The sequence below is a fragment of the Chiloscyllium plagiosum genome, unplaced genomic scaffold, assembly GCF_037043375.1.
Source record: "Chiloscyllium plagiosum isolate Xiang-an unplaced genomic scaffold, Cpla_swu_hap1 HiC_scaffold_9, whole genome shotgun sequence".
Classification (NCBI taxonomy): domain Eukaryota; kingdom Metazoa; phylum Chordata; class Chondrichthyes; order Orectolobiformes; family Hemiscylliidae; genus Chiloscyllium; species Chiloscyllium plagiosum.
The window spans coordinates 47,679,412-47,696,519 of record NW_028270147.1 but is presented as its reverse complement, the minus strand read 5'-3'; the positions used below and the strand labels follow the sequence as shown (position 1 = coordinate 47,696,519).

The 17,108-nt window shown below is 37.0% G+C and overlaps 1 protein-coding gene across 1 annotated transcript in view; it reads right to left on the bottom strand.

Moving 5' to 3' along the window:
* The window catches only part of faf1 (Fas (TNFRSF6) associated factor 1), a 414,762-nt gene that overhangs the window by 266,383 nt on the left and 131,271 nt on the right, over window positions 1-17,108 (bottom strand). Inside the window, exon 7 of the mRNA XM_043699221.2 lies at window positions 14,503-14,608. Coding sequence (XP_043555156.1) covers window positions 14,503-14,608 — 106 coding nt within the window. The remainder of the gene's footprint in view (window positions 1-14,502; window positions 14,609-17,108) is intronic.

Sequence of the window (17,108 nt, the reverse complement as noted above, 5' to 3'; positions counted from 1 at the left end):
AATGACTTCCACCCATCATAAAATCAGAAGTGTAAATGTTTGCTGATAATTGCATAGTGTGCAGCACCAACTGTAACACCTCAAATATCAAGAGATTCCATGTCCAAATGCACATTTTTCAGGTTTGGACTCATAAGTGGCAAGTAACATTCGTGATACACAAGTGCCAGACACTGACCATTTCCAACAAGAAAGAACCTAAACAGCATCATTTGATATTCAAGGGGATTACCACTGCTGAATCTCCTAATATCAACATGGTGGAAGTTACCACTGACCAGAAACTAAACTGGACCCATGAAATAAATAGGTCAGTGCACAATTTTTGAGAAGATTTGTAGTTCAGGTTGAGGCTCAGGTTGTAAGTTTACTCACTGAGCTGGTAGGTTTGTTCTCAGATGCTTCCTCACCATGCTAGGTTACATCACCAGTGAGCCTCCGTTGAAGTGTTGGCGTTCTGTCCCGCTTTCCATTTGTATGTCTTGGTCTGTTATAGAGTCAGAGAGATGTACAGCATGGAAACAGAACCTTCGGTCCAACCTGTCCATGCCGACCAGATATCCCAACCCAACCTAGTCCCACCTACCAGCACCGAGCCCATATCCCTCCAAACCCTTCCTATTCATATACCCATCCTAATGCCTCTTAAATGTTGCAATTGTACCAGCCTCCACCATTTCCTCTGGCAGCTCACTCCATACACGTATCATCTTCTGCATGAAAAAGTTGCCCCGTAGGTCTCATTTATATCTCACCCTAAACCTATGCCCTCTAGTTCTGGACACCCCAACCCCAGGGAAAAGACTATGCCTATTTATCCTATCCATGCCCCTCATAATTTTGTAAACCTCACTAAGGTCACCCCTCAGCCTCCGACGCTCCAGGGAAAACAGCCCCAGCCTGTTCAGTCTCGCCCTCTAGCTCAAATCCTCCAACCCTGGCAACATCCTTGTAAATCTTTTCTGAACCCTTTCAAGTTTCACAACATCCTTCCCATAGGAAGGAGACCAGAAGTGCACGCAATATTCCAACAGTGGCCTAATCAATGTCTTGTACAGCCGCGACTTGACCTCCCAACTCCTATGCTCAATACTCTGACCAAATTATCACGTCTGTCCTGAGAGGGCAATTCCTTGGAACTATATTGCTGACCCACTTTGATTGGATCAGAATCCTGGAATGAACTTTGAAACAGAAATGTTGGTGTACCTGCACCTCTCCAGTAATTCAATAAGACAGCTCACCACCACATTACCTTTTTAATCAACATCCACATCTCATAAAAGAACAGGAGAAAAAAAAAAATCAGGGAATTAAAATATATTGAGAAATCAGAAAATTGAAGGTTGCTTCTTCTTCAGGCAGAAAATTGCAACAAATAGGGCTTATATATAAAAATCCATAATGCTACATTTAAAAGCTATAGTGCTGTTTACTCAAATACCAATAATAATGAAAATAAGACAAAGACACATGTCAAAACATTTTAAATGGTTTTAGTAAAGTTTTTAAATAAATGTCCCTTTCTCACAAAAAGAATGTTACTAAAAGTTTTAAAAAGCTACTTAATTTCCATAAAAATGTGTTTGATTCACTAAAAACAGGAGTGGTCCATTTTCCACGAATGATCGAACTACATAATAAATCAAAATCATAGCCAATCACCCCTGGGGTACACTTGAGATAATAGGCAAAAGTATTCAAAAGGAGAAAGTGAGGTCTGCAGATTCAAAAGTCATTCAGCCCGTTTTTAAAAGTTATACTTCTGCAAATATTTTACTTTAAGTTTATGTTCACTTTTGACATAAATTTGCTCATGTAAGTGACACATTGCAATGTTTTTCTACAGGATGTGACACTACAGCACGTTCATTATACACAGGATACAAGTACCCCACTACGTATCTGAAAAGGCATTTGCTCAAGTACTGTAGACCGTTAAAATTGGATAGTTGACAGGAAGTGCATACAGATGCAAGATCATGCGTATTAATAGATTTCCTTTTAAATTATGAATGACTTCCGAAAACAGTGTTTACTGTTATATTGACAAAATTACTTCTAGCATTATATTTCTAAGATACTTCTAAAAATTAACCCCAACACCACTAAATGTGTTTCAACATAATTACTGTATTTATATGACATTTCAGATTTATTCACAACTTGTCAATGTTACATAAGTCAGACATATCATGTACTTTTCTTTATTTTCTGCCTCAAAATGAAAATTATATTCTTTGCAAAATTAATTTGAAGTAAATTGCGCATTTTAAAACTGAAAATCAACATCTTTTCAGATAAAGCTTAGTCACATACATGGAAGTTGACTGAATTTTAATATGTCATGTTAATAATTTATGTTATAATTTAAAGCATGTGTATAGAAATCAGAATAGCTCTAGTTACAATTGAAACAATTAAAGCCATCAGAATAGTTAACTATAATTGTATTAAATATTTATACACTACAGTAACAGTAATAAAAACAAAGCAAACAGAATTTTATGAACCCACAAATTATAAATTATTAATATTGTCATTTTCAGAAAAGCTCATGTTTAATTTAGCAATGAATTTAAGAGTTCTTCTTCAATTTGCCAATTATTCACAAATCAAACAGTTCTCGTACTATGTATACAACCAAAACTAATATGAGAAAAACAGATTGACTAGATCTTTATAAGGATTATTTCAATACTATTTCAATGCTATATCTTCTCTATTACGTAATACTGATTTAATACTTCACACACCTTGCTTTGGTATTGTTGCCTTTATATTAATGCACAATTCTGTGAGAAGTTATGAATAAAGTGAATAATTTCTCATTAAAAATCCTATTAAAAACCTGAAATGTAATCTCTAAAAGTGTCGCATTACCTTGCAAAATATCCAATTCTTAATTTAAATCTATTCTAATTTCATTTTCACTCAATAAATTTTGACTCCAAATGTAAAAACACATCTGGAAACAAGATTAATGGAATTTTAGTTTTCCTGACAAATTTAACAAAATTTACACTGTCAAGTACAGATGAACTTTATGTCAAACTAAATTTCAAACTAACCTTGTTTGCAGTCAATAGTGTAAGCAGCATAATGTGAATAGGTCAAAGTTTTGAAAAGAAAACTCATCTAAACTCTGGAATTGTTGATAGCTTGACAAAAAGTGCTCAGTTGAAATCAAATAATGCCAGATGCAACTGTCCTCAACTCTCTGTTAGACGTCTGTTATCCACCAGTGAGAACATATCACCAATACAAATTTTGGCTGTTAAACTCAAACTGTTCATCACTGGCAGATTAGTGAATATTGTTTCTTCTAAAATCAATAAACTTTTTCAGTATTTTATACATTCTTAAAAAGCTGAATTCTCCACAATTCAAGGAAGTTAAGCTGTCTCAATTACCTCTTCCTGTGCTGTCATTTTCTATGATTCAGCAAAATCTTTTGATTACTGTGCATGATAAAATGTCTAAACACAGTAGAAAGGCAGCGCCCCATGGTTTCCCACCCTTATATGTCTTTTGAAGGCCAATTTGAGTAATGACTCAATCGCAGGTCCGGAATAATGAAGGTAGTACAAGCCTCTGCTTTTGTCCATTAAGTGTCCTGCTTATGTGTAAATATACTGAGGCACTGGAAATTGAGGAGAGGGTTGTATAAAGGAACGATTACTTTACATGAGAAAACAGAGCACTCAAATCTATGCAAAAGTGTTTAATAAAAATGTCAGTCATACAATGTTGGTCAGAAAGCAGCCATAGCTTCCTCTCAAAGACAGAAGCCAGAATGCATTCATTAATGTACTTAGCATCCTGTCAATACGTAGCCAGTTCCTAAAATCCAGAGACCTTGTAGATAGCTTGTTATTCAAGCATCAGAAGATTAGGTGGACTTCACAGTGGTAAAATGGCCACAAGAAAAGTCCTTCTCTATTTGCTAACACAATGTTTATCATGAGTGGATTAAAAAACAACTTTCATATGTATCTATTTAGTGATGGTTTTAAAAATACATTAAATAGCCCAAAGATGGCAACAGCATTCATGTGATCAGTCTTAGCAGCAATCTTTCAGAAGCTTCTCAGTACTCAAAATCAAGAAATCAATGGCTTATGTACTTCCCAATTGGATTGCAATGGTAATTACGGTGTTGTAAAATTGCCTCAAACACAAATGCTTTCAAGAGCAAAAGACACGCTCAAGAATTGCAAGTTATCCCTCTCCTGAAACATGTGTTAATGACTTCATACTTAACCAACAGTCTGCAGCTCATCTTCGAAGTTATCTGCAATATAGTGGATACTCGATTATCCAAACGAGATGGGCAGGCACTAATTCGTTTGGATAATCGATTATTCAGAAAATCAATTAAATGCCTTTCCTCTGGGGCTCAGAGTTTTAAAGTCAGCTCGCTGTTCAGGAGACTAGCATTGGCACATAGCATGCGAGGCCCCTCCCCCAACCCAGTCCAACTACTCCCTCGACCCCCCCCTCCCGCCCCCAACCCGGTCTAACCCCACCCCCACAACCTGAACAGCAGCAAAACCCCTAACGCTGGGTTACAAAGGAAAAAAGCCTGTGAAAAGCTACCAACTGCTTGTATTTGTGCTCCCTGCAAGTAATCAATCTTCTGAAAGGACTGCATGTTGAAAGACGATGGATTTTAAGATTTTTGTACAAACCTAAATTTTATGAGCAAACATATGGCAAATAAAACATAATGCGAGAAAATGCAAAATTGCGCTTTTTGTCAGAAAGAATAAAAGTGAAGCACATTATCTGAATGGTCAAAGATTGCAATGCTCGGAGATGCAAAGACATCTTGGAATTCTAACACATCAATCCCAAAAGGGCAGTTTGAAAGTATAACAAATAATTGAGAAAACTAATAGAATATTATAATTTATTGCAAATAAAAAAGTTTGAGGTTATGCTTTGTTGTGGAGGATACCAATGTGAACCCATCTGGATTAGCATGTACTAAATGGTCTACTTTTTTCTTTGCATGTTCTTTTTCCAAACAGGAAAATAGAAATAGCATTTCATCAATATTCCTCAGAAAATCTTCAAAAGAAATTTGAAAAGAGATAAAACTGTCTATAACTCCTAAACTGTTGGCCAATCCCTATAAAGAAATTCCATACTGGTCACTCAAGCTTTGGACACCATCCCAAAAGCATGGACATTGAATGAAGTGATATCCCTCAGCTGTCTCGTATTTAAGCTGATGCCAATGAATAAGAGAGAGAGAGAGAGAGAGAGATAGAGCAAGAGAAAGCGAGAGAGAGTGTGAGAGCAAGAGAGACAGCGAGCGAGACAGACAGCGAGCGAGACAGACAGCGAGCGAGACAGACAGCGAGCGAGACAGACAGCGAGCGAGAGCTAGAGAAAGTGCGAGATAGAGAGAGACAGACCGAGAAAGAAAGAAAGAAAAAAAGAAAGTTTACAGCCCAGGAACATGCCCTTCGTCCCTCCAAGCCTGTGCCAATCCAAATCCACTGTCTAAACCTATTACCCAATTCCTAAGCATCTGTATCCCTCTGCTCCTCACCTACTCATGCATCTGTCCAGATGAACCTTAAATGAATCTACCATGCCTGCCTCTACTACCTCTGCTGACAACGCGTTCCAGGCACCTACCACCCTCTATGTAAAGTACTTTCCACGTGTATCCCCCTTAAATCATTCTCCTCCCACCTTGAATGCGTGACCTCGTTATTGAATCCCTCACCCTGTCGATACCTTTCATGATTTTGTAGACCTCAGTCAGGTCATCCCTCAATCTCCTTTTTTCTCATGAAAACAATCCTAACCTACTCAATCTCTCTTCATAGCGAGCACCTTCCATACCAGGCAACATCCTCGCAAACCTTCTAAGCACCCACTCCAAAGCGTCCACATCCTTTTGGTAATGTGGCAACCAGAACTGTACACAGTATTCTAAATGCGGCCGAACCGAAGTCTTATACAATTTTAACATTATCTGCCAGCTCTTCATCTCATTACCTCGTCTGATGAAGGCAAGCATACCATATGCCGTCTTGACCACTCTATCCACCTGTGCAGCCACCTTCAGGATACAATGGACCTGAACTTCCAGATCTCTCTGCTCATCAACTTTTCCCAAGGCTCTTCCATTTAGTTATACTTTCTGATTTAGTCTCTCTTCGTATGTTTGCAAGCAATATGTGCTGCAAAGTATCCCAACCCATGTCTCAGAGTGTTTGAAATAAACCCTATTTCTTGCTTTACTTTACAACAATGGTGTTATGGTCTTTAGAATGTTAGGGTCCCCAGACTAGTGCAATATTTCACCACTGCTTAAAGAGGAGGAATAAACTGCTTATAGAGGTGGTGAATATAGGGGGAGTGTTATGTTTTAAAAATCATAATCCATCCCTAACAGTATCAATATATCCATTGATTTAGTATGTTCGCAAATCTGTTAAGTATCCCAATGAACCTCACTGACCTCAATTACAGAATGCTTTCTTTGCTGATGCTGAATTATAATAGTAATTGTCCTGAACCCATTCTTCTACGTGCACTATTGTTAACTGCAGAAAAACTTACATGGAGACACCAATAGAATGTTACTATCTTTTACCCTTCACCTAAGAACAGCAATAGGACCTGATCTCTCGATTTCAGTTAAAATAAAAATCAATTTATTGGCATAGTCACTGAGCAAGCTATCTGAAGCAAATTCAAAAGCGAAACACCAGTAAAATAAAAGCAAAGTAGTGTGAATGCTACAGTCCTAAAATAAAAAGAAAGGGCTGCAGAAGCTCAGCAGGTCTGGCCGCATCTGTGAAGACAGAAACAAAGTTTGCTTTGTTGCGAACAGTCATATCAGATTTAAAATGACAGCTTTGATTTCCTCTCCAGAGGTGCTGTCGCACCTGCTCATTTTCTTCAGCTTCTTTTTCTTTACTTATGTCAATCAGATAGATATTGCTGTCGAGGTAAGCGACCAAATGTACCTCTTTTCTGCTTATCATTTCCATTTCTGAACAGGTCTTAGAGTACAGTAAATTAATGTTATGGTAACATTAATTTTGATAAGTAATGGAAATCTACTTCTCAGTTATTGGAGAATTTGCCACTAATGAATATGAATTTCAAATCATCAAAAGAAACAAAAGAACATCAAAAATGAAAAGGTTTGAAATTAATCCAATATTATTTTTTGTCTAGAGGACTGCTCAGTCATAAAACAAGCAGCAGTGGAAGCAGAATCCATAATAGCTTGCAGAGAGAATGTGGAATATACTTATATTAAAAACAAAATTCAAAGCTATGTAAAAACAAAATAAAGAAAATAGGAACAAAAATAGACATTGCTGGAAAACCTCAGCAGGTCTTTCATGTTTGGAAAGAATATCAGAGATAATGCTTCGGGGTCGAGTGACACTTCCTCAGAACATTAGCTCCAATTTCTCTCCACAGATTCTGCCAGACCTGCTGAGATCTTTCAGCAAGTTCTGCTGTTGCTTATAATTTACAGCATCCTTTGGTTTTTAAAGAAAATATGACTATGTAAATAGTTATTTCAGAAAGATAGTTCAGGAATGGCTGGTTTTCATGTTTCTTTGCCTTTGTTCATTCCTGCGATGAGGGTGTCACTGACTAGGCCAGCATTGATTGCCCATCCTTAAGTTAAGAGTCAACCACATTGCTGTGGGTCTGGAGTAACACGTAAGCCAGACCAGGCAGAGATGGCAGTTTCTTTTTCTAAAGGACATTTTTGGAAAAATCCATCTATTTCATCAATCGACAATGGATTCATAGTTATCACTAGACTCTTAATTCCAGGTATTTATTGAAATCAAATTCCCCCATCTGCCATGGTGAGATTCAAACCAAGATTCCCAGAACATTACCAGAGTCTCTAGATTAATTGTCTTGCAATAATACCACTAAGCTATTGCCTCCTTGTGAACTGCAAAAATCTATGATTCTAAATTCCAGTTCATAGATCACATCTTAATCAGCTGCATTGGCATGTCAATGAAATCAAGATATGAGTTTCAAATAAACCAACTGCCCTTATATGTATATGTTGCATGTACAATGCACTGTGACCACATTCAATCACTTGAGCGTAAGTTTCAGTACAGCTAAAATGACAAACCACAGTGAACTAAATTAATTGCTTTACTGTCTTTCACATACATTCTCACCATCGTTCACTGGTTGCCTATTTAAATTGCCAAATTTTTACCTTTAAAACTCTCTATCCATCGGATATCTGCTGTCTCTTCCAAAATTTAAATCCTTCAATCTCCCAAAAATGATTTCTTCCATAACTCTCACCATTGTTGGGTGAATCTTCCACAACGGAGCCTTTTTTCAGGAATAGCTCCAGAATCCACTCTGCCTCTTCAACTCTCTGCCATCCTTCATAAACCTTTGCAAAAAACATGCTGTCTCTCAAAGCCACAAGTACCTCTCAACTTCCCAATCATTTCAGTCTTCCATTACTCTGATTATCCTGAAAACATCTTCTAGCTTAAAACATATTAATTAAATTGACATATTTGTAATTCAACCCAAGAAATATATGCCATTGCACTTCTGTACAGCAATATGTAAGTAGGCATAATATAGATTCTGGCTACTGGATAATCACATAGTTATGTCACCTCAATGATTTAGTAGACCCATCATAACCATTTCTGAGGAAACTGATAACCATCTCAAAACACCATACTGGGAAGAATATTCATGAAACAGGGAGAATAAGTTTACAAGTTCACACCTTCCAAAAGAACATTTTGAATTGTAAGCAATGTGAGCGATTTGTTAATTTTATCTAAATTGAGAAATTTAATATATTATTCATTAAAATTTATAGCTTTACTCATGAAAGGAATCAGACTGCTTTGTCTAATGACCTCTAAACAGGATACACTTCCATGAATCCTTATTACGTTTTAAAAGTGCACAAGCAGCCATCTATGCGGATAAAAGATCGCAGGATATTCAACAGACATTGCAACAAATCTAGGGATGCCTTCAGCTATGGTAGGAGCCTTGTGACGTAGAATCCAACCATTAGTAGCCATTTTGAGATTTAGAGCTTAGAAATGCATTGTGATGCCAAAATTTGTTTTAAGTCACATGACTGACCTGTGCCATTTTTAGAAAGTCATTATTCAACATCATTCGCAAAACTGTCCACAAGTATTGTTATGATCTTATGAAGGTTTGCTCACTTGTTTGCAAAAGTTATCTTCTATGATTATAATAATAATTACGCAGAAAGTATTGGTGCAAATTGCACGTAAGATACTAGATATTGTGGGTCAACCTCCAGCAAATGAAAGGCAGCAGTTCAAGAAAGCAGCTCACCACCACCTTCTCAAGGGTGCAGAGGGATGGGCAATAAATGCTGGCCCAGCTAGCGATGTCCACATCCCATGAATGAATTATTAAAAAAAGACACAATATTGCCATTCCACAAAATGCATTGAATTTGCTCAAGACCAATACACAAACAACTGCTTGTATTTTAATTGATTCAAAGGCAGTGATGGACAGTGAAAGTAATATTGACATACTTTCTTCAATGGGTAAATTCTCTAAGATTGCAGGTTTATGAACATGGCCAAGTTAGTTTGTTGGAATGCTGCTCAGACCTGATTAGTTCTCAGTAGATAAGTTCATTATCAGGACTCTTCCATGTCACGAGAATCAGGATTAGAAGATTTGGAATTAAATTCCTTCTTAGTAGAGTTAGTGTGTCTGGAAATAACTTACATCATGAACTTTGTGACTGATAAAATGCACAAGGGTTCAGGAAAAGCTAAGAAAAGATTCTTGCAAGTGTTTAAAATAATTAAGGATTTAGATAGAAAAAAAAAACAAAAATAATTTTGTCCAATGGATAATGGTTCACTATCCAGATGACACAGACTTAAGATGATTGATAAGGAACCCAAGATGACATGCAGAAACAGAAACAGGCTAGGATTTGGAATGCACATTCCAAAGTGATACTGAACAGACTGAAGAGGAGCTTTCAAAGGAGAACTAGTAAAAATACAACAAGAAGAAAATTTTGCTGAAATGTCGGCAAAGAGCAAAAACTAATTGAATTGCTTTCTGGAAGGGCCAGCATAGTCTTGTTGAGACAAATAGCAGCACCATTCTCCAATCAGGGATAGTGGAGGGAACTTGTGCCTGGAGTTAGAAGAGATAGGGGAGGTCCTTAATGAATACTCAGCTTTAGTATTCACTACTGAGACGTACTTTGACATTTGTGAAACAGGCTGACATGCTCGAACAGATTGATGTTAAGAAAGTGGATGTGCTGAAAATTTTGAAAGATGCAAGGATAGATAAGTCCCCTGGGCCAGATGGGATATACCCAAGGTTACTATGGGAAGTGAGGAAAGAGACTGCTACAACTTTGGTGATTATCTTTGCACCCTCACTGTCCACTGGAATAGTGCCAGATGATTGGAGGGTCGCAAATGTTATTCCCTTGTTTCAAGGGAGGGAATAGAATTAAGCCTGGAAATTACAGACTAGTCAGTCTTACATCTGTGACGGACAAATTATTAGACAGGGTTCTGAGAGACAGGATTTCTTATTACTCAGAAAACTGTAATTTGATTAAAGATAGTTTGCATGCTTTCAGAGGGGCAGGTCATGTCTCGCACGCCTTATTGAATTCATCAATGACAAAACACATTGATGAAGGTAGAGCAGTGGATGTGGTGTACGTGGATTTTAGGGCGCTTTTGACAACGTTCTCCATGGTAGGCTCATTCAGAAAGTGAGTTAACATGGGAAACAGGGATATTTGGCTGCCTGGATACAGAACTGGCTGGTTCATAGAAGACAGAGACTGTTCTGGAACCTCTGCTCTTTTTGGTTTTTATAGCTGAGTTGTACGAGGAAGTGGAAGGGTGGGTTAGTAAGTTTGCTGAAGGTTGTTGGAGGGCTGTTGTAGATTGCAACAGGACGTTGACAGGATGCAGAATTGGGCAGAGAAGTGGCAGATGGAGTTCAAACTGGAAAAGTGTGAAGTGATTCATTTTGGAAGGTTGAATTCGAATACAGGATTCTTAGCAGTGTAGAGAAACAGAAGGATCTTGGGATCCATGTCCATAGATCCCTGAAAGTTGCAACCTAAGTTGATAAGATTGTCAAGAAGGTATACAGTGTGTTGGCTTTCACTAGCAGGGGATTGAGTTTAACAGATGCAAGGTTATGCTGCAGCTCTGGTTGGACCAGACTTGGAATATTGTGTTCAGTTCTGGTCGCCTCATTATAGGAAGGGCATGGAAGCTTCAGAGAGGTGCAGAGGAGATTTACCAGGATGCTGCATAGACTGGAGGGAATGTCTTATGAAGAAAGAGTGAGGGAGCTAGGGTTTTTCTCATTGGAGCGAAGAAGGATGAGAGATGACTTGATAAAGGTGTACACGATCATGAGAGGTAAAAATAGCATGAATCAGTCAGAGATCTTTCCCCAGGGCAGAAATGGTTATCACAAGGGGGCATAATTTTAAGGTGTTTGGACGAAGGTTATGGGGAGATGTCAGAGGTTGGTTCTTTAAACAGAGAGTGGTGGGTGCGTGAAATGCATTGCCAGTGGTGGTAGTAGAATCAGATACATTAGGGACATTTAAGTAACTCTTGGGTAGGCACATGGATGATAGTAAAATAAAGGATATGTAGGTTAGTTTGACCTTAGAGAAGGATAAAAGGTTGGCACAACATTGAGGGCTGAAAGGCCTGTACTGTTTTATGTTCCTTTGTTAAATTTAATGATTTCAGAAAAGATTTTTAAGTCTTGCAAGTTAGGCTAGACATCCATGATCATAAGTCAAAGACTATAAATGTGAATAGATAATACCAGTAAAATTCAGAGGAAAATTTCTCTTCCAAGATTGGTATTTGCGACGTATACTGATACACTATCCATACACTTATCTTTCTCCTCTCCATTCCCCTTTTCAGGGAAAACAATTGCCAGTAGATACTCCCAGAAAAACTCCTACGGTTTCACTTGATAGAAAGGTGAAGGAATTCCCTTACTGGAAAGCACAAGGTTTTGGTTAGATTTGCCTAAACAAAAATAAATTGAGTATCAAACCCTGAATGCAAAACAATGCTGTTCCTCTGTAGGATTTGTACAATAAATCTGGTTATCCACAACAGAGGGAATCTACTTGATCACAGCACTGAATTTTATTTGAAAATTGAATTGGTGTCTTAATAACTGAACTGCTTGCTTGTTCTTCTAAATGTACATCAAACAGCATTAACTGAGGCCAGTTGCAAATGCTTAGGAAAAAAAAACTTTAAAAATCCGCTAGCTGCTTTAGATGCTGCATACAAACAGGAAAGCTGAAAATAATCAAAACTAACTCTCAGTTTTCGTGAGTCTGCTTCAATCCAACAATGAGAAACAGGACCACGATATTTAGCAGGATAGAAAACATCCTACGCTTTTATCAAATACAGGGATTGGACACAAAGTGTAGCAATGGCTCTCTAAATATTTAAGGACATTTTACATGGGTGCTAGACAATTGGGTTTCCAATAATCAGTGAAATGTGGTTCAAAATCTGTGTGGGGTGAATGCTACAAGCAGATGATGATATGACCTTGCTAGATTATTCAAAACTAACAATGGCCAAAATATTATGCCTGTGAATTTGGACAGAGTGAGTTTGGTAGAAAGAGTTCCCCAAGGTAGAAATTTAAAACCTTTACATTATTCTACTAAAGTATTGAAAAACCGCCTTACAGTCCTGCAGTGTTGCTAACGCACACTTCTTTATTCATTAAAATTACAGACCATTGCAAATGGTGGAATCTCAAACTTACAATCGAGATGGATCACTCTGTATCTGCACCAGCTCTCAAAGACTTATGCATTTACTTTTATTCTCTTGTCATTTGCCTATACTTTTATTTTACAAATGTTTATCCATTTCCTTTTCAAAAGCTGTTACCATCAACTCTGCTTCCACCACTGGTCATGACTCTATGTAAAAGCATTCTCCTCACCCATGTGATAATTCTTTTGGTGAGGGTCTTAAATTTTAAGATCATACTAGATGAATTGCTGCAAAACATGGCAACCATAGCATAAGCAAGGGAAGACTATAAAGGTTCTAGAAAGTAATGCATACATCTGGGGGCTGTTTGCACATTGATGTGGTCGAACAGAGAATGTTTTAACCTGAGCTGTCTGCTTTTATTTGGCTTCTGCAAAGAACTGCTATAGTGTCGTCAGTACAAAGGCAGGAAATCAACTGAAGAATAAGGGCAAGTACATAGGGGTCTTATGCCCTTTAATTATCCTGGACCGATAAAAATCAACTACCTGGGATATCTTACTAAAAGTGCCTACATACATGATACTTAGCGAGAACACAAAGAGGTTTGGTTTTACGTTTACTGTCACCAACATGGCTGACAGATGAATAATAACTTCAGTGAGGCATCAGTGTCTGGTCAGTATCCTAGAACCATAATGTAGGCAAAAGGTCAAAATCTTTGAAGTCGACAGAAAGCAGTGAAAACAAGCAAGAAAATAAATCTACTATGGTCTGTAAAATTGTCAAAGAGAGAATCGTCCTTTAGTTAAAAGGCCAATCAAAAAATATAAATACCACATTCAATTTTCTGTTCAAAAGGTTGATGAGAAAGCATTAAAATTCCCAAATTCAAGCTTCTGGCTTCAATTTTTAACCGATTAGCCTTTTATGATAATTCATAGACAACTTGAATTCAATTTAATTTTAAGAGCATAAGACCAGTCCTTTCAAACACAGTTGATATAAAATGTGCTGCCCATTTTCATTTAAATCAAATATTTCATAGCATTTTAAATCAGCAGACATTTTGCAAAAAGTGATAAAATGAATTTACATTTCAGAAGAATAAAAAGGAATGCAAGATCTTACTACAGCTAACAGTTATCACCCAAAGCAAAGAGTCTCTATTCGGACATAATATTTGCAATAATCCAATTTTAAAATTAGCTGCTTCTCTGGCAGTACTCAAAATAGCAAAATAATTATTGAAAAAATCATAGCAATTTATTACCACGTATTTGAAAGCTTCTGGAAACTATAATTGATACAAATGCATCAATCCTCCTTCTGAGTGACACAGTCAGGTCTCACCTTGAACGACATACAGTAAAAGTATTGTTTGTCTTAACAATTCAGGCTATATTAATTGTATTAATTCCTGGAACTGCCAATCTTGCTGAATCTAACAAGTGTGAGGTTGACAACAACTGTGTAAAAACTACAACCCACATACTCCTTGTCTGGCCCCATAAAAATCTGTGACTATATATAATATAGTAAAATAAAATAGCCCGTCTTACGGCAGCTTTCAAACAAACAAACAAGAAATCAGAAGTTTACTCAATAATTAGCAAAATATTAGAACCTCTTTAGCAGAGCTTTGATGAGTGATAATGAGCTATTTGCACCTCCCAATTCCACTGTAACTCACCTCTTGTACAGTTTTGGTGCCCGGAAAGTTCAGGCTATAATCCCGTTGGGCTTCTCTATGCGTAATGATCAGCATGAAGTTTTGATTTAATGACTCCTGTAGGGCACTGAAAGAGTGGAGATAAAAACAACAGAATCAGGAGAGCAGCGTGTTCAAGCTTGCTACCAGACTGACTGTATGAAGTCCCAAGAGTATGATGACTACCAGATGGGCAAGTCTTAACAAATTCAGTTGTAGACTGATCATAAAGCAAAACAGTATGTTGTGAATGACCAGAAGGGATAGAACTAGTTAGTTAATTTCCTCTTTACTTTTAAGAATAATCATTTACTTTATATACCAATTACATGGAAAGACACAGCACCCATTGAGTTAACTGTTTTTCAATTTAATAGTGATTTGCAAAACCATTCAAGTATTTCTCACTTTACACCAGCAATATGGTTAAATTATTTTATCAAATTAATAGTTCCCTTTTAAATACCAAACACATTTTTATGTGTCTATAATGAGTCTAAGACTATAATGTGTCACAAAATAAACTCTTCCAATTATGTATGCAACCTAAGATACAGGTACTGTACAAGGATCTCAGTTGTCGAGACAGCTGATTTTATGATGAAAGCTTTTAATAATGATGATGAACAACTTAGATAAAAGACAAAAAGTTACATCACACCTTTGATATTGTATGCGACAAATGAAATCACAATAACAAATGATTTTTAAAAATTAATTCCTCATGAAAGTATATACTTCTTATCCCTGTGCATTTCAATTCTGTATCACAGACATCCTAAAATCCAGAAAGATGGAACAGTTTGCTAACGCAGCAGCTTCCCTTCCTATGACTACATCTCTCCCTACCTCCCAGCTGCTGCTTCAAGCAAGTGGGTGGGGAGTTCAAAACTAGCCGACGTATTTTTAAGGTGAGAGGAAAAGGATTTTAAAAAGACATGAGGGCATCTTTATTATAAAGAGAGAGGTTTGAATGTGGCATGAACTGCCAGAGAAAACGGTGGGTGCAGGTAAAGTTACAATGTTTAAAAGACATTTGGATAAGTTCATGAACAGGAAAGGTATGGAGGAATATGGGCCAAGCACAGGCAGATGGGACTTGTTTAGTTTGGGAACATGGTCAGTTTGGAAAGGTTGGACCGAAGGGTCTGTTTCCATGCTGTTTGATTCTATAATGCAGTTTCTCTTTGCCAACCAACAGAAACTGCACAAAAGCAGAAACAATGGAAATTCAGATCCAGCGTTCCCACAAACAAAAAAAATTCAGACAGTGGGGAAATTGAATCATGTCATTTATTAGTAGTCTCATGAACAACATTATGCTAATTACAAGTATCACCGTTAAAAGTAAGAAAACTAAGCCATTTGCACAATTTTATTTTATGAACAGCATGAAGTCTAATCTATTTTAGTTTAAATTTTAGTCCCACAATTCCGATTTAACACATTTATATTTTCACTCCTATGACTTAGGAATGAATGAATTTGTATTGATATTTCTCTCCACCTATAATGGATTTCTTTTGAAAATCACAGTAACTTACAAATTAAATGCAAAGGCAAAATTACATCCAGGAAGGTCCTACAAATAACTGAATAATCCCATCATCTGATATTTGTTCGTATTCACGGAGGGAGGAACGTCATCTAGGACAACTGCAGAACTCCCAATTTCCTATGAACAGAACCAAAGAATCTTTCATGTCCACACAAAATAGTAGGGAGGGTCCTCAATTTCATACGCCATCTGAAATGCTCTTCAAATAATGCATCAATTCGCTAATATGGGTTACAAATACAACTGCTTTACTTTTTATAAGGAATAGAAAATCTTACATCAAAACCATCAAGTAACCATGAAAAACCAAATCATAATATCTTGCATAACTTTGAGGAAGTATGCTTGTATAACAACAAAATAAAATGTGTCAATGATATTGGTTTTACTCTGGAACACCCGTTAACTTCTCATCTTGGGTCACATGGACTGAAGTAAAACAAAGCTGTCTCACCATTGTCCCGCCAAGGCACAACACGATCAACAAGGGCAGCTGAAGTCAGGGAGCACATTGCTCACAAATCACACTCTCACTAGGAGAAGTCCTAACCACAGAAGAACTTGACATACCTTACCTTACCTTGAAAATAAAATTGCCAATTCAGCCAATTTTTCCATTTGTTTAAAATTTACGTAAGATGTGTGTACAATGCTCAATAAATTTGAATTCTCAAACAAATTAAATATAGAAAATCGATGTCACATTGAAAATATTTACACACTTTATGAATAACCAACATCATTTTGAATGAAAAGCTCTTACATATTATTGCAACATTCGGTTTTGTCTCCATTTTTCCACCACCCTCTTTCCAGTACACACACTTTACATTATTTTGATACAGACAATCCTAAGAGAGCATCAAATAATTTTAATATGCATTTATTAAAATACTATTCTGATTCACTTTGATTTTAGTCACACAAAGTACACATGAAGCAGGTGTTTTCTGAGAAAAGCAAATTTGATACGCCTTTGATGGTTCCAACAATTAATAAGTTATGGCACACAGTAAAGACATTCTTTTAC